The following is a 23,136-nucleotide window of genomic DNA, read 5'->3' on the forward strand; positions in this document are numbered from 1 at the left end:
ACTGCTCCTGCACCTCTTAATGCATCTCTCACTGCTCCTGCACCTCTTAATGCATCTCTCACTGCTCCTGCACCTCTTAATGCATCTCTCACTGCTCCTGCACCTCTTAATGCATCTCTCACTGCTCCTGCACCTCTTAATGCATCTCTCACTGCTCCTGCACATCTTAATGCATCTCTCACTGCTCCTGCACCTCTTAATGCATCTCTCACTGCTCCTGCACCTCTTAATGCATCTCTCACTGCTCCTGCACCTCTTAATGCATCTCTCACTGCTCCTGCATCTCTCACTGCTCCTGCACATCTCACTCCATCTCTCACTGCTCCTGCATCTCTCACTGCTCCTGCACATCTTAATGCATCTCTCACTGCTCCTGCATCTCTCGCTCCTCCTGCAACTCTCACTCCATCTATCACTGGTCCTGCACCTCTTAATGCATCTCTCACTGCTCCTGCACATCTTAATGCATCTCTCACTGCTCCTGCATCTCTCACTGCTCCTGCACCTCTTAATGCATCTCTCACTGCTCCTGCATCTCTCACTGCTCCTGCACATCTTAATGCATCTCTCACTGCTCCTGCATCTCTCACTGCTCCTGCACATCTTAATGCATCTCTCACTGCTCCTGCACCTCTTAATGCATCTCTCACTGCTCCTGCACATCTTAATGCATCTCTCACTGCTCCTGCACCTCTTAATGCATCTCTCACTCCTCCTGCAACTCTCACTCCATCTCTCACTGCTCCTGCATCTCCTCACTGCACCTGGTCTTCTCCCTTGTTCCCTTGCTCTTCCTGTTCCTCGTCCAGTCATTACAGTCTTTGTCTTTTTCTGTTTCTGTTTCCAAAAACATCACCCCTCAAAGTCCTCCTTTTGCTGTATAAGTGGCAGTGTAATAGAAAAAATAACCCCTGCCACTGAGTTTAATGCTGGGTACACACCACAAGATAATTGGGCATTATTTTAGGCCGATAAATAGTCAACATGTTTAATATTTATGATCTGAAATCCTGATGTGTGGGGGGAACCCCAAGGACAAACACGCACACGCTCTGGAGATTATCACGTGTAACGAAACAATATCCAATCAGAAAGCAAGATGATGGAAGACAGAAGCAGTCATGGTGCAGCACAAAGTGAAATTGATGTGGACAACCGAGATGGAGGATCAGCTTGTTGATTTGTGGTAACAGCACAAATGTTTATACAATGTGTTGTGTATAAAATCATTCCAAACACTATCATTGCAATTTCTTCCTGAATATCGTCCGCCATGCTTATTATGAAGTCTCGCAAGATATTGCGAGATTTCCTGTGTTGATAGTTGAGACTCTAGTTGAAAATCTGTTCATGTGTGGTGTGCTGTCTTTATCACATCACCGCAAACCACACATTATAGGAGCAAAACGGTTAAATCTAGGATTTTTTATCCTCATGTTTGTGGTCTATCACATTTTGAAAATCTTATAAGATCTTATAAAATCTTTTGGTGTGTACCCAGCATAAGCCAGACTGGAATCAGCTGTGGTTGGCCCAATTTAACCAACATAAATCAGCAATGTGTCAATTATTCAATTGTTTGTTTATTATCAGCTGAGATATATTGTTTTTGAACTGATATCATTGGAGAAGCGGAGCTTTTTATACTGTATCTTAGGTTTGTAATATTGTTGTTGCTATCGTGGGATGTTGTGTGTTAACATTTGTAAATACTACAAAAACAATCCATAATTTTGTTGGGAGGTATAGTTTGTATGTTAAAAAAATGTAATCAAATGTGTTCACTGACTGCACATTGTGTGAAAACTACATGAAATGTGTGAATGGTTTGGCCACAAAAGACCGATGCTGTGCTAATTGTGTTTAGAGTTTTAAAATGTGACAACTGGTTGGACAAACACTTGTTAGCGGCTGAAAAAAATATGTAAATACATAAAGACAAAATATTATTTTATTTGCTATCTGGATTTTGATTAAATAAAATCAAGTATATTTTAAACATATCTTAAGCTTTTAATCTATATATTTAAATAACATTTCACCCAGCGGTGCTTATATTTTGACTTTAAATAATCAGATAATATTAATCTAATAAATCTCCCACAAACAAAACCACCAGACCATCATCAAACATCTCAAAATCTGAGCATCTAACTTTGATTTCTAAGATTGACAGACAAACATTAAGATTGCAATAAATTGGCAAGATGGAATTGCACACAAAATATTTTTTTAATAGAAGATAAATATGAATATCACCTCAGTATTCAGTCTCATGTCAGACTGGTTCACATGTATGAATCTATATGGTTTTAGAGAGCAGATACTCTTTAATTTCCTATTCTCGCTATTAACAAACCATTAACTATGACTTTTGATTCAATTAAATCCTAATTTGCTGCTTAGCTAATAGTTAGTAAGGTAGTTGTTAAATTAAGGTACTGGGTAGGGTTAGGAGGACCCAATTTATATTAAGTGGCCTTAATTACTATGTAGTTACATTTTAATTATTAATTTGGTACAATGCACTTATTGTGTACATACATGTTTTTACATTGTACTTATATTTGAAAAATATCTGCACATAATTACATATGTAATTCATTTCTGTAATTACATGTATAATTACATGTTGACCCATCCCTTACACCTTAACACACCTTAAACTTACCCATACCACCAAATCTGTCCCTAACCTTACCTGTTTCCCACCTCAATAGCAGCAAAAAAAAAAGTTGCAATACAATATGAACACACTAAGTACATTGTATTTATTTTTTGATGTAAGTACATAGTAGTTAAGGCCACTTAATATAAAGTGGGACCGGTTAGGAATATAGAATATGGTCATGCAGAATATGTGCTTTATAGTAATAACTAATTTATTTATATTTAGTACTAATAAACAGCCAATATGTAAATAATAGGCATGCCATAAAGCAGCTAGTTAACAGTAAGAATTGGACACTATACTAAAGTGTCACCATTCAGTGTAGTTAGAAGAATTGATCTTTATACAGATATATTAGTGCACACACACACACACACTATTCACACAGACCCGGAGCAGTGGGCAGCCATTTTTTGCTTCAGCGCCCAGGGAGCAGTTGGGGGATTGGGGTCTCATTTATAAACGTTGTGTACACATAAAATGGGCGTAATATAATTTTACACCCACATATCGTGATTTATAAAAAATAAACTTAACTTAAACTAAATAAGGAAGCACCATACGGACATTCTAGACCATGTGTACGCACTCTTTTTCGTGGAGTGAGAAAAGTAATGAAGTGAACAAAGATTTTAAAGTCTGTTTTCATGTCGATATACACATTTAAATTAAATATTCCACTCACATAAAAAGAGATTAACACTGAAATTACGTAATTTTATGAACAAATAAAATTAGCATCAATATGTACTTTTTGTTTACATAAACATTAAAATAATAACATTAAAAATGATGGCCACATTTTAAAGATTAAAGATTTTTTATAAAAAGATAAAACTCACATATTTCAGCCAGTCAATTACTGACATTTACAATGCACATTCTCCTTTATTATTAATAGTATGCGGTCCGATTTTTCCCGTTGTGTCTGTCGTTGCTATGCAGGGGTATGGCTTATCTAAATGAGATGTAAATGAGCCCCAGATTTCCATGTGTTACACATCGTTAGAAAGCTTGGAGACTACACTTTTCAGAATCTGTGAATAACTCAAAATGCCCGAGAACCGACTTGTGTCCCTACTTTCCGTGATTGGTCACCACACACACACATTTTGGATACTTTCATCATCTTCGCTCAGTTGTAGATTAGGGATATTACAGTCTTATTATGCCGCTTTCATCGTTGCTCAGATCGTCTTCAGAATCAGTGACCGCTTGTTTATAAGCATCTGGCTTGTCTTCAAGTACTTCAAAACATTTTCGGTGTAACGGCCACGGTTCAGCTCATCTGCGTTCATCTTTGCGGCATACATCTTCATTGAATTTTGATATCAGCTACAGCCGGCCAGAGCGCTGCATACTAAGTAGCCACGCTTCCCTCGGAGGGCGGGGACAATAACAAAAGAAACAAAAGCCGGCTTATCCAGTATGGAAATACAGACAGACAATGAAACGCCCCTACTGCGTGCTAGAATCTCCGACAAACAACCTGATTTCAACCTCAAAATGTACGCTTTTAAATATACCAATACTGCTATCTCAAACACGGAGAGGCTTCTTTGTGATCTCAACTAACAGATTCTGCAAAAACAATCACATAATATAGCACCAAAACTGTTCCATGTATTAAGTATTTCAGTAAAATTCGCTGTTTGTTATTAATTTAATGAAGTATGAGTGACGCCTGCTGGCATTGTGGTGCATCATTCATCTTTAATTTTGAGACCAGGCCCTTCCCCCTTCAAATAAACTCTTCTCCTTTAGATCGCAGTTGTCCTTTGGCTGCAACATTTTCCAAAGTTGCCCTATGTATCATCAGCCTCAAACTTGAAAAGTTTTGTGTATTGACATCTTTCCGCGGATGAAATAAAATATGTTCTGATGTTCATTCATGTTTATTTCATGCTTATGTAAATATGGAAGGACAATTGTTTCACGTGCCTCTTGAACTGAGGCTCTACAGCGATCTGTCACAACACATTAAAGACAAAAAACAGTATTCATTGTTTGAATTTCTTAAAAAAATGTCTTGTTTCACACCAGAGGTAACCTGCTGTCTATTCTGTCACCACATTGTCAGTTTCCTCTTTACTCTGCGATGTATTTTTTACGGTGTGAGAGGATGATGTGTAGTATGAGAGCAGCATGACTTAGCAAGAATCGGAGCCACACCTGCCCACACCATAGACACACCCCTGGAGCTCTGAGAGTGTTTATAGAGCTGTGAGTTTAACACTTCATGACTGAGAGCAGAACAGAACACAATCTTCATCATCACACAAGACACAACAACAACAATGAACAACATCATCATCCTCATCTGGACTCTCACACTGTTTGCTCAAGGTTTGTGTAGTACAATTTTAACAAAGATTATACATAATTTTAAGTGTACAATATTAAACATTTACAGTTTTTCATTAATTTTCATTGTTCTTTCTTTCAGAGTGTAGAGGACAGTACACTGTAACTCAGAGTCCATCATTAATAAAAGCAGCTCAAGGACAAGACGTCAGAATAAACTGTAATACCAGCAGTAGTGTGTGTGGTAGTAATTACTTACACTGGTACTTACAGAAACCTGGAGAAGCTCCTAAACTCCTCATATATTATACATCAAACCGTTACACTGGAACTCCATCTAGATTCAGTGGCAGTGGATCTGACAGTGATTTCACTCTGACCATCAGAGGAGTCCAGACTGAAGATACAGGAGATTATTACTGTCAGAGTGTACACTGTTCTAGTGGCTGGGTGTTCACACAGTGATAAAGAGTCATACAAAAACCTCCGTCAGTCAGAGTCACAGTGACTGCACTGATACAGCTGAGAGACACTGCAGCTGCTGATGAGAGGATCACAAACAACACAATGACTTCAAGTAACACACTGTACACTGCTGACCTCTTCCTAACCCTTGATCCTAACTCTATCTGTATCACACCTCAATAACTGAAAAAGTGTTGTGCATTAGCACAAGCTTTTAATCATTGTGAAACATCTGTTCAAATCGATTTTAGATTTTCACTATCTGCATGATCATATGAATTAAAAGTTTAGTGTAACACCTGGCTGTCACTATTAAATCATAAGTTTGAAAAGAACTAAACAATTGTTGTCAATATGAATATGGGCCTTAGAAGACTAGGAAGTTTAAGGTTCCTAGGGCAGAGGCAAACACACACACTGTTGTAAAAAAAAATAACTTCTGTATATATATAATTAAGTATGAATCAAGGAAAAACAAGAGAATGACACATACAGTCACCTTATAGTTAAAAAAAAAAAAAAAAAAAAAAAACTTTACACTTTTGTAAAAAAAAAAAAAAAAAAATGGTTCACCAGGCCTGGTTAGAGAAAAAAAATACCTTTGTTACCATAACACTTTGTCAGTCACGCTTTTTCAGTTTAGGATTTTAGGATTATGTCCTATTCTACTTTTAGCTTTTTAGGGTTTAAAATGCTAATTTAAGTTCCTTTAAATTTCCTTTTATGTTAAAGTTTCAATTTCAAAGTTCAACTTCAAATCCATTCTATAAACTTTACAGGAAAATTTAATAACAAGGGAAAAAAAATAAATCATAACCATTTTCTCACATTTGTTCCCATAGCATTTTCTCAAAAATTCCATACAAAATGTCTATTTATGTTCAGATTTATATCAATTACGTTTATATCTCCTCAGTTCCGTTTAAAGTGTTATCCAGCAAAGTTCAGATCTAGGTTGTTTCCATAGATCGGGTTGATGACTCTCAATCATACTGTTTTGATTTTAATCATCAGAATAGAAGTTATTTATGGCAGGTTTTTGAAAGCACAATATTATTGAGACATGTCATTTAAATGACACATTGTTCAAATGATTAAATAAACGATTTACAGAAGGTTTTTGTGTTACATGAAGTAAAACATGCGACAACAAACCATTAAAATATGTATTACAATTTAATTATAGTGAAGTTATCAAAATTATGTTAAGATAACTTGATTTAATTGCACATAATTAACATGGTAGAAGCATATATCTGAAATAAAATAATAATGTTAAACTAACATAAATGAACCTAACTTAAAAAGACTATGTACACATTACTTTTTGAAAATGCATATGATTAACACAACCGTATTATAATGAAACCACATAAATGCATAGGATACTCTGAACTCAAACTGAATGTGTGGAACCAATTTCCATAATTCAATTGAGTAAATTCAACAAATCTTTTTTTTCAGTGTGTAAGGAACAATCTGTTACTATTGCCTTCTTGTTCTCACCCCATGCAAACATGGCATTGATATAATCCTCTGACTTTTCATGTACTTTAAATCCACCATCTTTGTACATTGCCTTTTTCCAACGAGAGAATCCCAGTTGTGATGTGAATACAGATGCTGGGGTTTTGGCAAAGAGAAGTGTCGACATGCAAAACAGTAGGCAGATTTTTGGATTTGGGAGTACTTAAGCCATGGGTGTTGTTTATACCACTCGGTGTTGAAGGACCTCTTCCTGTTGCCATGCATGGTTCGCGGAAATACCTTAAGTTGAGGTTGTGTAGGACCTGCTGCTCTGGACTGTTAAACGTCTGTAAAGTATAAATAATTGTGATCAGTCCTTATTTCAGTTTTTATGAAGTTTCATTCAAAATGATTAGTTACAAAGCGTATTTGTGGTCAGTATTACAACTTCCATGGTATTTAAAAGGAAGGCACTCATAATGTCGTGTAAACTGAAAGATAAAATGTCACAACATACCGTGAGGTCCAGGTGGGGCAGCATGTACTTGTGCAACATGAGGAGTCTCTCTGAATCACTAGATGAAGTACCTGAAGTAGTAAAAACAATCACCATTACACCCATAGACTGTATGTGGACAAATTATTGACTAACATTTTCCTTTTCATAATGTTTTGTATTGAGATTTAAAGAATAGATTGTCTATGTTTAAAGTGTGGGGGTTGCTGTGTATTAGCAAATTAATAGCATACACTTTGGGCAAAATTAGACAGTCCGTTTTAAATTTTATTTAGTATGAGAGTACACGACAACTTCAGGTAACTGTTCATGGATGACATATACATACAGACGTGTGTTTCTGTGTGTGTATTTATGTATTATGCACATTTTACGATTGTTCTTCTGTCTTTTACAACTGTTTTAACTATTGTTCTTGTGTAGTGATGTTTTAGAAAGTTTTAATTTGTATAACTGGAGTGAAAAACAACTTGAATGTAAGCCTACATGATAAATTCCACTTATCTAAGCATGACTTACCATCCTGTGCAAGAGGAACTGACTGCTCTTCAACCTCACTGTCACTGCTGTATCTAGGCTGCTGACTACTTGACTGAGCCTTTCCACTGCAGCTGGGAGAACTCTTTTCTTTTTGGAAGAAGTTCTGAATATCTCTGCTTCTCTTCATAACTAGTCTTAAACCTAACCCTGGGGGAAAAGTAATTCAATCACTCACTCAATCAATCAATCAATCAATCACTCAATCAATCACTCAATCAATCAATCAATGAGTCAGTCAATTCACTTTGAAGTCGCTATAACTACAAATGTCAAGCAGGATCATTGTCAAATTGGCTTAGAATCAGTGTGCAAAATACAGGTGTTCGTGGGGCTCTGGAACCTCTTAAATAAGCTTTGAATCAATTTAAATGTCAAAAAGAAAGGAGGTGCAAACAGTGTGCCTAGTAAATATAGACATATTTATAGGATCTACAAAGGTTTATTTTTACATAACACATGTTGCATCTCAAGCATTCGTGGCATTTGAATGCAATTTGCTCTCCCTCTGTCTATTTAAACATCTAAAAAATAGATGAACTGTGAATATGAGCTAATTGATATAAACAAATGTCCTTTATATCCAAGAGAAAACAGTCTTTAAACAGCCCTTTAATCACAGAGCAAATAAATAAGTCTAATCTTGTTCTTGTGTTATAGTTACTTAAATCTACACTGTCACACTATATTTCACACACTGGTTGGCCAAATATAATATTAGCTCTACTGAACACACACATCTGCAAAAAATAGCCTCAGTCTTCAGTCCAGAAAATAGCTTTTCATATTTCATGGCGCGATGGCGATGGCGGTATTCTAACGTTCAATGCTCAACTTAGTTTGCAGGCTGCTAAGCTAGCTTTTGCAGTGTAGTTCGACTTTTAGCTGCTACTTAGTGCTAGATAAAGTTTTCCTACACATTCAGAGGAAACTACGATATGACTAAACATTAAATTACCGTACCTCTCAATCGACTGATTCCAGTGTTTTTGTCGTTGCAACTCTGTGACCGTCCTCCTGTTTGTTTCACGGACCACGGCATGGCTGAGCAGAAATCAGCTCTCACAATCTCACTACGACCATTAATGTGTTACCATAGACAAAAGTTCCTCTTGTAGCCTTAGGTTTTCTGTACCCTGCTGCTTTTTCCTCATGTTATTCAGCTGCAACAGAAAAATGACAGAATGAATATGTTTGGCATCTAAATGTTTGACTTTTTTTTACTGGATCTTTTTGTTTGTTTATCTCATTGGAACGGAAACTATAGGAATCGATAAGAATCAGAATAAGATTCGCTAAAATTCAAACGATACCGAACCCCCGGTCATTGTAAAATGATATTTTCTATATTTTTATTGTATATGTGTTTGTTATCAGCTCGAGCTGCTGTGAATCCTGCCCACTTCTTTGCATCGTCAGCACATGCTTCAGTGCTCTGAGAGTGTTTATAGAGCTGTGAGTTTAACACTTCATGACTGAGAGCAGAACAGAACACAATCTTCATCATCACACAAGACACAACAACAACAATGAACAACATCATCATCTTCATCTGGACCATTGGGGTTTATATTCAAGGTAGGATGTCTATTTTTGGTAATGATGATATTGTTTACATCAATTTAATATTTTGTTATTAAGAAGATTTGCAAACTAATTTATTTTATTTTATTCAGCCTCCAGAGGAATCACGGTAAATCAGCCTAAAGTTAAAACTGTCCAGCTCGGTCAAACAGCTACAATAGAGTGTAGGACAGATCCAGGAATATACAGCAACTGCTTAGCCTGGTATCAGCAGAAACCTGGAGAAACTCCTAAACTCCTCATAAAATACATAAGCACCCTCCAGTCAGGAACTCCGTCTAGATTCAGTGGCAGTGGATCTAGCCAAGGAAAAGATTTCTCTCTGACCATCAGTGGAGTCCAGACTGAAGATACAGGAGATTATTACTGTCAGAGTTTTCACTATCCAAACAGTCAATATGTGTTCACACAGTGATAAAGAGTCGTACAAAAACCTCCGTCAGTCAGAGTCACAGTGACTGCACTGATACAGCTGAGAAACACTGCAGCTTGAGGAGATACAGTTTGTAACAAACATCAGTTTGATTCAACATTGATTGAGAACATTTCAACATTAAAACAACATTGATTCTTGTTTTTTATTATATGATTTGACATTTGCTACTATAGCAGATTATGCCACAATAAGGTTTGATTAATACATACAATAATAAAGCCATATATAAGAAGATGACATCACTCAACTAATGTTTCCTTCTGGTATTTTTGAACATCTGAACACAAATCACCTGAAGACATACACTTCATATAATGACTATAACACGACATGTTTCCATGTAGGACTGAAAAGAGTTCCTTCTTGTGAAAGAGCCATGGGCAGTTTCTTTAAAGTACCTGAACATTGATGGAATAAGAGGCTCTTTGTTGATTCTTCTATTGCTGAAAATAATAATAGTAAAAATAATAAATCTAATACGAATCTTATACAAGATACTAGGAGCCAGAGTGATTCAGTAACAGCTGTGAGAGACACAGATACTGAAGGACACACATCAGAATGAATCATTGACTGAGTCTCATCACAGATCAACAGTTGATTCAATCATTCAGAAGCTCATCTCTCCATCAGTCCAACACAACTGACTCATTTCAGAGAATAAAGAGTCAAACAGTCAAACTCATATTTGAGTGATTGTGTTCCTCTCAGAATAGAGCAGCTCCATCAGCAGATGTTCAGCGTCCTCACAGGAGCTTCATGATACAGTAAAACTACACATCAACACACAGAGAACCAACAGTGATCTGTTTCAGTGTTTGAGCTTCACAATTTGATTACTAGTTTCATAATTTCCTTCATCTGCAGGTGTTTTCATGATTCACTGAGTGACATTTGATTATAAAATATGAGCTTGAGTTCTGGGGCCTCATTTATGAAGATGTACGTTTCTGAATTTCTGAAATGTCCCTACAAACAATTTATAAAACCATCAACACAAAAATGTTCCTAAATCCATTAATCTTTATAAATCTTAATTCAATTTAAATTCAGGCACAATGTAAACAAACACATAAACCTGCAGAATAACCACAAATATCTCTTCATGGTTCAGAAGAAGTACACACACAACACTGATCAACACAGACACTAATAACACAGTATCATTACTACTAACAGAAATCTTGTATTTCTGAAGAGAATGAGTCAATATTTAATATGATCATCATGTTTTAGATGTAATATATGATTCCTGTCAGTCAAATTGAACAGACTGCATTCAGTCACTTCTGAAATCTGGACATGATGCTTTCCAATTGACCCACAGAAAGATTTATATTCTTATTTCTGAATTGCGTTCAGATGGCACCCTGTAGACCTGCTTCATCCTCAGATTTTTTCTGTGCAAGACACAGTCCAGTGTTGATAAGCTTACCCTATCAATATTTGGAAATATATTGTTATGCCATTATTTTCTAAGACCATGTTCATGACTGCAGTTTCCTGTTCAGGAGACAGAACACGTTCCCGACCACCTTAGGTACTCTTTCAGTTCTGCCAAACAAATAGTAAAATACTGTAAATACTGTGTAGGAATACAAAGTAGGAATACATTTCCCAAATACTTGAAACATACTTTATTTTTACAGTCCCACAGAACAGTCCACAGGTAATTCTGTGCTACTGTACTCATTGAGCACTGTATTGATTTGCAGTAATGCAATTTTCTAGTGCGAGTAGATTTCTTACCTATTCTCATTTCGGAAAGCTCCCGTGATGGATGATACAGTGTACCTGCTCAAACTTGGCTGTACCCTTTGCCCAGCCCCCCTCATTGTGAGACAATGGTTGACCACATATTCAACCAAAGTGGCTCGGATCTCATTAGAGATTACGGTCCTTGGGCTTCCTCGTCCTTGTCCTCCTCCTCCTCCTCTTACTCTCACTCCTCTGGCTCTGGCTCTGGCTCTGTTTCCATTGTTGGCATCCATTGCTCCAAAACAGAAGAGCTCACTTTTTGCCGTTTTATGCTAAAGCTCTGTTTGCTAATTGTAAAACTGTGTGACAGGTGTTTGCCCATGTGATGAGTCAGTGTGCATATTTGAATGGTAGTGTGTTCCTTGTGAAAACAAGTGATTTTTCTGCCATAAAATTGTGCCAAATGCAGAGAGTTGTGTGTAGTGTTTTGAAAAAACCATGTGTTTTAGAACTGCAATGTGAGTGTAAAGCAGGAATTGTGCTTGCAGTCTGAATTCTCTTCTTCTGGTACAACTACTCCTCTCCCTCTCCCAGGCATAATTTTTCTCTGTCTGATTCTGTGTTGTTCTGCATCCACAAAACCAATTCAAAGAGGTCTTTTTTACTCTATGTTGATGTAAAGACCATCAACACCTGACTATTCTTCCTACTGAGACTAGAATCAGCTATTTTTAAATATTTTAGTGATCTGTTACTTAAAATTGCTTATCAGTTGTTACAATATTTTATAAAGAGATATTTTCCAATACTTTTGAGTTGATGTTGTTGCAGAAGTAGAGGCTTTACACTATATTTAAAGTTTGTAACATTAGGTTTTCATTTCTGTCATGCTGTGCTTAAGCATTTGTAAAAAAAAAAAAAAAAGATAAGAAAGATCTATGATTTTGGTATAAGGTATAGCTTATGTGAAAAGAAAATGTAAGCATTTTAGAAATGTGTTAATTAACTGAATATTGTGTGAAAACAAAATGAATTTTGCTAAAGATATGGTCACCACAGACTGATGTTGTGCTAAATGTGTATAGTGTTTTGAAAATGTGACTACAGATTGGAAAAATAAATTAAAATGTAAAAATAATTAAATAAAAAAACTGAAATGTAATAATGAGTTTGTCTCTGTGTTGCAGGTCTACAGCAGAAGTGAAACTGGTGTGTTTCAGTCCAGATCATGTAACCAATCAAACAGTGACTCTGGGAGTGTGAGCTGAAAATCTCATTTGCATTGTCAGGGTGGAGTGATTGTGATCCTCTCAGAATAGAGCAGCTCTGTCTCCAGAGACCATGTTCAAACCCCAAGAGCTTTATTTGACTAGATTTACTGCTACTGATCGAGCTTCTGAAAAACACCTGCACAAACACTACATGCATCTTCATCTGTTAGTTGAATGATGTTGTCAGACACAAATGGAGTTTGTTGAGAAGCTTTATTGAATGTTGCAGCAAACACAGCAGATTGAAAGATCAGCCAGTGCTTTGACACTAGAGCTCTCTTTCAGTATTGAGTTGTAGATGACTACAGCTGCAGCACTAGACTCATGTGAATCCTGCCTGACACAGGACACTCAGATACGCTCATCTACAGGAGAGAGCAGCGCTCACTGGAGAAACATCAGCACTGCGAGCGACTAACAGCGACTCTTGTGGAAAGAGGCCCCATCATGTGTTACTCTGCAGACGTATAGCTCTCTGACTTCCCAGCGTGCTTTGCTGAGGGTCAGGACACTACTGCGACTGTAGCAGTCGTCCTGCTCACTCTCTGCGCTGGTCACAACCCCCTCGGTGACCTCTGAGCCGTCCAGTGTCCAGCTCACCAGCGCCCCCTGTGGAGAGTAAGAGCTGAGCAGGCAGATCAGTGCGGCTGAGTCTCCTGAGATCTGCAGAGAAGAGGGCGGCAGCAGAGACACTGAGGGCTTCACTGTGGGACCAGCTGCAGGAGACAAACACAACACATTCACAAACACAGAGAAAACACACTGCAGCTCCAGCACTCTTCTGCCCTGCAGCATTCACAGCATTTCAACAGGACTTCAGCAGACATGAGGAGTGCAGTCAAAATCACTACAATCTCATCATTCATCTTATTCAACATCACTGACTGACATGACTGCTAGTTTTTTTATATTCTGAATCAAATCTGTTTCAAAATCAAATACAAAAGCAGAGAGAGAAACACTTCAAAACACAGAGTAGAAACACCTCAGCTGTTAACAACACTCAGTCATATAGTTTGGGCAAAATACTTTTAAATAACAAATCTCTTTCACATAAAGTTTAAAAGTGTTTTCACATTAAACGTGTTTGTTATTGCTTGCAAAATAATGTGATTATTTTCATCAATTCAAGTCAAGTCAGATTGTGGTAAAGCAGCTTTACAGAGACAAACAGGAAAATAGTGTGTTGATAATGCAAGAGGACAATAGCAAAGACTCAATTTTTCAGCTAACGTCAGTTTATCATTGATTCAGTGATGTCATCATCGTCCAGCTCAGTTCAGTTCAGTGTCTGTGCTATCAAGTCGACAATATTGCCAGAAATCAAGTGTCCCCAACAAAGCAAGCCAATAATCATAATCAAAGAGTTTATTAATCTCATTTACAGTAGGCTTGATTCTGTCTGAGTGTATAGTAGCTATATTTCTCATTCATTCTCTTGTTGTGTTCTGACTAACACTTTAAGACAATGTATTTGATGATCTGTGTTTCTTTTGTGACCTTTGACCTCTTTTATCATGGATGATGTTGTGGAGTTTATCAATAATTATGTTTCTGTTCTTCATACACAGCTCAATCATTATGAGTCACATAAACACCTGCAGCTTCAGACAAATGAATCAGTAGTTTTGAACTTTTCAGATTGACATTGTTTCTGTCAGGAGAAAGCAGGCTGGATTCAGATGCGGGTAAACTCAAGGCTTTATTTAAGCAGAGGAGGCAGAGGAAATGAGTCACGTTCCACAGGTTTCACAGTTCCACAGTGAGAGGATGAGAATCAGATGAGTCAAAGCAGATGAGTAATGTTCCACAGTAGTACGTCTAACCACCGAGACCGGAGGGATGACAGCTGGAAGCTACTAGGAGCTCTGGGTTTGTAAGAACAAGGGCAGAGAAATCAGCTAAACACACTGGAGCCTGAGGACAAAACAATGACAAGGTGAGTACAAAGAGCAGCTAGAAGATCGGATCTATTGGTACGAGTAACAACAGTCTGACAATAGACAGAGAAACACAGGGAATGATAAAGGGGAAAAAATTAAAAGGACATAGAGAACAGGTGGCGAGCAATTAAAGTTAACAACGGGGAAACAAGGGAGGCGGGGAAAACACAAACAGGCAGACGCGGTGAGCTGTCAAACCATCCAAATACATACACCAAAAAGGCAGGTGAGTAGCCCCGAGACCTGACAGTACCCCCCCTCCCAGGAGCGTCACCTGGCGCTCTAGGAAGGGGCCTACCTCGATGCCGCAGGAAGTCCTCAATCAACGAGCGGTCCAGAATGTCCCAGGATGGCACCCAACACCTCTCCTCTGGACCATACCCCTCCCAGTCCACAAGATACTGAAACCCCCTGCCGCGGCGCCGCTCATCGAGTAATCTCTTAACCGTATAGGTAGGAGATCCATCCACAAGACAAGGGGGTGGGGGGGTGGGGCGACTACAAGCAGGATTAAGGGGGGAAGAGAACACAGGCTTGACCCTGGAAACATGAAACACCGGGTGAACCCGACCAAGAGTAAGAGGGAGCTTGAGCCTGATCGCCACCGGACTAACCACCTTGGTGATGCGGAATGGCCCAATGAATCTGGGTGCCAGCTTACGAGAAGGCGCCCGGAGAGGCAGATCCTTGGTAGAAAGCCAAAACCCGTTGACCACACACATAGGCAGGAGGAGAGGACCGGTGACGGTCAGCTGCAGTCTTGGTTCTGCCAGAGGTTTGGATCAAAATTCTCCTGACTTTCTCCCAGGTGCGACGGCAGCGCTGGACAAAAGCCAGGGCGGATGGAACCGCTGTGTCAGGTTCCTGTGAAGGGAACAGAGGTGGATTATAACCAACAGTACACTCAAAAGGGGACATAACTGACGCGGCCACAGGAAGGGTGTTATGAGCGTATTCTGCCCAGGAGAGCTGCTAGCACCAGGAACTCGGATTGTTGGATGTTGGACAGCGGAGCATTCTTCCTAGATCCTGGTTGGCCCGCTCACACTGCCCATTGGTCTGGGGATGAAACCCTGAAGACAGACTAGCAGAGGCCCCAATCTGTCTACAAAACTCCCTCCAGAACCGGGAGATGAACTGGGGACCCCTATCTGAAACCACATCCACCGGTAACCCGTGGAGACGGAAGACGTGATCCACCACCAGTTGGGCGGTATCCCGGGCGGAAGGCAGCTTGGGCAGGGGAATAAAATGAACCGCTTTGGAAAAAAGATCCACCACCATGAGAACTACAGTGTCACCCTTCGACAGAGGAAGCCCAGAGACGAAGTCAAGGGCAATGTGTGACCAAGGACGGGAAGGGATAGGGAGAGGATTCAGTAGACCATCAGGAGGGCGATTGACAGGCTTACTTTGGGCACATCTGGGGCAGGCCAACATAAACTGTCTAACATCTGCGGCCATAGTAGGCCACCAGAAACGCTGTTGGATGGCAGACAACATTCTCCGAATACCTGGATGGCAGACTAACCTGGATGAGTGACCCCACTCAAGGACCTCAGAGCGCAGTGCACCCGGCACCGGCAACCTGCCCGCCGGGAACTCTCCCGGCACCTGCACCCCTCGACCGGCCTCCTCAACTCGCTGCTCGATACCCCACGAAAGAGCCCCAACCACCACCCCCTCAGGAAGGATGGCCTCGGCCGCAAACTCCCTCCCCGGAGCATCGAACAGGCGAGAGAGGGCATCGGGCTTGGTGTTCTTAGATCCCGGCCGGTACGAGAGGGTGAAGTTGAATTTGGCAAAGAAGAGCGCCCAGCTGGCCTGACGCGAGCTCAGCCTCTTGGCCGAACGGATGTATTCTAGGTTCTTGTGATCCGTCCAGACCAAGAAGGGCTGCACTGACCCCTCCAACCAGTGACGCCACTCACCCAAGGCCAATCGTACCGCCAACAGTTCTCTATTGCGGATGTCATAGTTACGTTCTGCAGGGCTGAGACGACGAGAGAAGAATGCACAAGGATGGAGCTTCCCATCATGGAGGGAACGCTGAGATAGAACTGCGCCAACCCCAACGTCCGAAGCATCAACCTCGAAAATGAACTGGGCCTCCGGATCTGGAACCAACAGAACAGGTGCAGAGACAAAACGGGACTTAAAAATGTCAAAGGCTACCTGCGCCACACGGTTCCATCTGAAGGACACCTTAGAGGAGGTTAAGGCTCTGAGCGGTGCAGCGATCTGACCAAAATTCCGGATGTATCGCCGGTAGAAGTTGGCAAAACCCAGGAAACGCTGCAGAGCCTTCCGGGAGTCAGGGACCGGCCACTGGGCGACAGCTTCAATCTTAGCGGGATCAGGCTTGATCCCCTCCGTAGAAATAATGTGGCCAAGGAACGTAACTGACTCAGCGTGGAATTTGCACTTCTCTGCCTTGACAGACAACTGGTTTTCTAGCAACCGCTGGAGAACCTGTCTGACATGCTGGGTGTGTAATTGGAGAGAAGAGGAGAAAACCAAGATATCATCCAAATACACAAAGACAAATTGATTAATCATGTCATCCAACACGCTGTTGACGAGTCCCTGGAAAACGGCTGGAGCATTGGTAAGACCAAATGGAAGAACCAAGTACTCGTAGTGTCCCGAAGGGGTGTTAAATGCCGTCTTCCACTCATCCCCCTCCCGAATGCGCACCAAGTGGTAGGTGTTGCGCAGGTCTAACTTGGTGAAGACCTGAGCTCCCTGCAATAATTCAAAAGCAGAAGACATTAAAGGTAGGGGGTACCTGTTCTTGATAGTAATGTCATTCAAACCTCTGTAATCAATACAGGGGCGCAGGGAGCCATCCTTCTTCTGAACAAAGAAAAACCCTGCACCAGCGGGACAGGAGGAATGGCGGATGAGCCCAGCCTGAAGTGACTCACGTATGTACTTGTCCATGGCCTCTCTCTCAGGACCTGAAAGGGAATATAAACAACCCTTAGGCGGAGAAGAGCCCGGGAGGAGATCAATGGCACAGTCGTAGGGGCGATGCGGAGGTAGCGAGGTGGCCCGGGCCTTACTGAAGACTGCCCGAAGATCATGGTACTCCGCCGGAACACCAGTCAGGTCAGAGGGATCCTCCTGAGGAACACAAGACATAGAGACAGGACGAAAAGCAGCACCCAAACACGACACGTGACAAGACTGACTCCAGGCTAAAACAGAATTACTGACCCAGTCAATGTGTGGATTGTGCTTGTGCAACCATGGGTGTCCCAGAATTAAAGGAGCCTTAGGGGAATCAATAATAAACAGCTCAATCAGCTCACAATGGCTGCCAGCAATATGAAGGTTTATCTTGGGTGTGACGTGGGTGATTGTGGTAAGGGGACGGCCAGCTAATGACCATGCTGATACAGGACTAACCAAAGGAATAAGCGGTATTCTCCAACGTTGAGCAGAGGCAGCATCAAGGAAGTTCCCTTCAGCCCCTGAGTCCACGAGGGCGAGACCAGCGTGCGAACAACTCTGGAAGGAGAGTTGGAACGGCAGCTGAGTGCGTGCTGCAGGAGAGCTTGAACTGAGAACCGTGCCCACCAGGACTCTCCGCCTCACTGGTGGGCCCTGGCTTTTAACGGGCACTGAAGGGCAAAGTGGCCTCCCTTGCCACAGTACAGACACGCCCCCAACGACAGACGCTCCTGCTTCTGCTGTGGTGTAAGCCGTAAACGACCGAACTGCATGGGCTCCTCCTCCGAGGGCTGTCGGCTGGCTGAACTGGCTGAACTGGCTGAAGAGGACTCTAGGTGGCGCCACGGGGCGGTTGTTTGCCGTTGTCTGCGGCGGCTGAGACGACCCTCAATACGGAGTGCGAGATTAATGAGATTATCCAACTCCCGCGGGAGCTCTATGGCCGCGAGTTCATCAGAAATGGCGAAATCCAACCCCTCAAGAAAACGGGCGCGCAGCGCGCTCTCATTCCAGCCGCATGCCGCAGCTAAAGTCTGGAACTGGATGGCATAGTCAGTGACGGAGCTCCTCCCCTGTGACAGTCGCGATAACTGGGCCGCCGCCTCGTCACCCTGAGCAGAAAGATCAAACAACTTGGCCATCTCTTGACTGAAATCCGTGAAGGTGGCACAACAGGGAGCCCGCAATCTCCATACGGCAATTCCCCATTCGCAGGCACGGCCCGAAAGAAGTGTAAGGACGTAAGCTACTTTGGTCTCTTCATTTGCGTAACGCCGGGGCTGCAGAGAAAACACTAGCGAGCACTGGGAGAGAAACGCTTGACAGGCGTTAGGATCGCCATCGTAGACCGGCGGGTTGTTGGCATGGGGTTCGGACTGGTGGGACATACCGGTGTGAAGAACGGACCCCCGGCTCGTTGCCTCTCGCTAAAGGCCGTCCACTCGTGTGAGGAGTTCGGAGACTCGGGCACTAAGAGCATCCACATCCTGGAGAAAGCAGGCTGGATTCAGATGCGGGTAAACTCAAGGCTTTATTTAAGCAGAGGAGGCAGAGGAGATGAGTCACGTTCCACAGGTTTCACTCGTAGTGAGAGGATGAGAATCAGATGAGTCAAAGCAGATGAGTAATGTTCCACAGTAGTACGTCTAACCGCCGAGACCGGAGGGATGACAGCTGGAAGCTACTAGGAGCTCTGGGTTTCTAAGAACAAGGGCAGAGAAATCAGCTAAACACACTGGAGCCTGAGGACAAGACAATGACAAGGTGAGTACAAAGAGCAGCTAGAAGATCGGAGCTATTGGGTACTAGTGGGTGCAGGACGCGATAGTTCATTTATGTAAGTGAGGATAGCAGAGTAAAGTAAACTGTGACATATTATACCCAAAAAAGTCTTCATACAGTGGACTACCAGTAAAACTGATCAAAATTTGAGACCAAAAATTATTTAGACACTTTGACCTGACCATGTTTTGCTTAAGTGTTTTTTTTTTTAATTGCTAATGATTTCTACACCATAGACTGAAAAAAAATAAGTACCAGTAAATTTAGGTTTGACTGTATAAATAACTACAGGAAGTGTCTGGTTGCTGTTATTACTTGAAAATGTATTTATTAATTTTGTTTTATTTTACATAGGAACACTGGCTATTATTTGGGCTGCAAAGACCTAATTGATCTAATTAATGATCATTGAAAATTAAAATAATCAACAAATAAGTTCAAAATCGATTAATCTCGGCTTCAAGTTGTACACTAAAAAAAAAAAAAAACATCAGAGAATAATGCATTTCTGTGAACAAAATACACCAGAAATTTACACATTATACACAAACAACTTTCAGAAAGCATTTATTGTTTCAGCTCATCTGTCACAGAATCGAATGCACAGGACAGTGGGATATCATCTTTAATAAATGACTCCTGACTCAGTGCTTTAGAATGAGTTAAAGTTGATCATGAATGTTTAAGTAATAAGTTTAATTAAGATTATTATTGAACATTGAACAGTAAAAGTGAACACTTCCCAAGAAAGAAAAAAATAAATAAAATCAAGTAATCAGTGAATCATTCAAGACTGAGCAGGAAACAATAATAATCACTGATAAACCACTATAAAGTGCATTCAAAAATACAATTCACTTGTTTTAAGTTCAGTGTTACTCTAATATAATTTATTAACCATTTTTCTTAATTTTCTACATGTATTTAGTATGTATCAATTTTTGGAACCACATTTAGCAACTGCAGTAGTGAAACAGGGTCTATGTAATGCCAGTGTGTCCTGATATTGGGGAAGAGTTTAAGTCAATGGATCTTAATCCTAGTCCTGCCCCTGCTGGAGATGATGAAGCTGTTCTCCTGCATTTGAGTCTCAAGCAGGATGAGAAAATACTTCCTTGAAACAGAGACAGACACATCATGTGTCAGGATCCTGCCCTTGTCCATCTTGTCTCTGTTCCATGTTTCTTTGTTTGTTTTGTGTCTAAGCACATGGTTCTGTCTTTGTTCGTGTCTGCCACGTGCTCCCCTTGTCCCACCTCCTTGTTACCCCTGGTCACGCCCCATTGTTTAGCCCTTGTCTGCTTGATTGTTTTCACCTGATCCTCATGTGTACTGCTCTATATATCAGGCCCTGTCCACACAGACACGGGTATTTTTATAACCGTGACTTTTTTTACGTGGTTCGGCCTTTCGTCCACACGAAAATGCAGTTTCAGGGCACCGAAACAGAACGTTTTTGAAAACTACAGCCAGGGTGAGCATTTTCAGAAACGCCGGTTGCAGTAATGTCGTGTGGACAGTATAACCGGGGGTTTTTGCCTTGCGATGTCAGAGTGCGCGCCGTTATCCGCTGTGTTTGACGTCAGATTGTGCGCTGCTTACTGCTTCTGATTGGCCAAGGTGACTTTACAATTTGGGTTAATTCTCCGCCTGCTGGTGTGGTATGCTCTTGACAGCGCTTGATGGCACGTTTTTGCGTTTTCATGTGGACGGGGATTTTTTTTTTTAAACGCAGGAGGAAAAACTCCGGTTATAAAAATACCCGTGTCCGTGTGGACTAGGCCTCAGGTTCTCTTCCCTTGTGTCTCTGCTGGTTCGTTTTTGGTGTTTGGTGTTTACCTGTTTCTTGGGCCAGAATTTATCCTTTTTATCTTGCTCAACTTGTTTTTGATCTCTTGTCTAGTTATTCAATATCCTTGGTTCCTTTTTGGCCTTTTAGTTCTATCTAGTTCTTGTTCTCTTACGAGAGCTCTCTCGTACTGCCTCTTAGCTAAGACGCTACGGGAAAAGTCTCTTTTCTCGAAATACTGAAGCAAAAAATTATCCTTAATTTTGTATTTTTCTAAAGCGCATTTGCAGCAGTACACAGCCATAGGCGAGACGGCTCGTTCGCTCATTGGCTTGTTCTGCGGCAACTGCACAGCCTATCGAGTGCGGGCTGATGCAACATCAGACCAATAAGGGCGCTTCGCGCCCTTCTTGCCACTTCCCGCCGAAACGGGTGTGGCCCAACCTATAAAAGGAGCTCGAAAAGGCTGACTCACCTGATTTTTCATCTCTTCAGCGAAGCTCACGCATCTCTGGATCACGGAGGAAGCAAGCGCCGTCTGAGAAAGCACATCAGCAGGACGAGCCATTCTGAAGCTGCTGGCATCGCCGCCTTCCACTGCCGTTCCTGCTGCGCTATCCGGCGCCTATATCCTTTCAATCCTGTTACATCCAAGCTGTTCTTTATGTGTGTGTGTGTTCGCCCTGCGACACACACTCGTAAAAGAGCTTGCGTCTTTTTTAAGATGCCTTCCTGCGGCTCGTCAGAGCCCCACTCAGCGAGGGAGACCGGTACGTCATCTGTGTCTCCTGCCTGGGTGAAGATCATGCAGCGCTCGCTTGCTGACGGCAGATGCCCCCACTGCGAGCTGTTGCCATGGTGACTCTGAGGACTCGCCTGGCCTTTTTCTCTGAGCCTGCATTCTCCGCTGCGCTGAGGCGCCGTAAAAGCATCGCTTCCAGCGGATTCCGGAACCGTCTTCAGCTCAACCGAGCTCGCCGGTTCGCCCTGCTTCACTGGCCCCCCCTGCATCGCTTCCCGGTGGGCAGCGCCCGCTGTTTGCCGGCGCGTCGTCCGAGGAAGTCGATCTCAGGGCCGCGTCCGGGGAAGAGGACACGCGCTGTCTGCTAGCTACGGGCAGTGAGGGCTGGGCGAGCACCGAGGATCTCGCGCCTTCTGCTCAGAAGCCCAGCAGACGAACTACCACTCACTTCCGCCGGTGTAACAGGCGATAGCGACGCACCTTTGTTTGCCCTCTGCTGGACGGCGGCAAAAGCGGTGTTGCCATCTAAAGCCTGCTGTGTGACGCTGGGTCGGCACTACTAACGATGGCTGCTTCATCGAAGCGCAGGTGTACGAGTTCCGCTGTGGCCGAGCTCTCACCCAAGCGCGCCGCTGTTTCAGTTCCAGGAATTGTGACTGTCTCAGCGTTTTCTGCAATGCGCAAGCCTGCACAGTTGCCCGCTTGCCTGCACACAAAAGCCGTTATCACAACAGCTTCAGCAACGCAGCTCGAGACCCCCGTTCTCGCTCTACTGGCTGTCGCCCCGCGCCGCGGGGACCGCGGCAGAGGATTACGGTGAGGCCGGGAGCCCCGAAGCCATCCTAGGAAAGCCATCTACGCATGCTGCATGACGCTGCGTCGGCACTACACACGATGGCTGCTTCATCGAAGCGCCGGTGTACGAGTTCCGCTGTGGCCGGGCTCTCACCTAAGTGCGCCGCTGTTTCAGTTTCC

The 23,136-nt window shown here is 42.1% G+C and overlaps 2 gene segments (V, D, J or C); both read left to right on the plus strand.

Annotated features, from left to right (window-relative positions):
• The window catches only part of LOC132125477 (Ig kappa chain V-III region PC 2485/PC 4039-like), a 370,198-nt gene that overhangs the window by 8,234 nt on the left and 338,828 nt on the right, over window positions 1-23,136 (plus strand).
• Window positions 4,905-5,851, plus strand: LOC132125479 (immunoglobulin kappa variable 3-11-like). The segment is given in 2 exon segments: window positions 4,905-5,017; window positions 5,118-5,851. Coding segments are annotated over 2 exon segments (372 nt in total).

This window comes from Carassius carassius, chromosome 43, assembly GCF_963082965.1.
Source record: "Carassius carassius chromosome 43, fCarCar2.1, whole genome shotgun sequence".
Classification (NCBI taxonomy): Eukaryota; Metazoa; Chordata; class Actinopteri; order Cypriniformes; family Cyprinidae; genus Carassius; species Carassius carassius.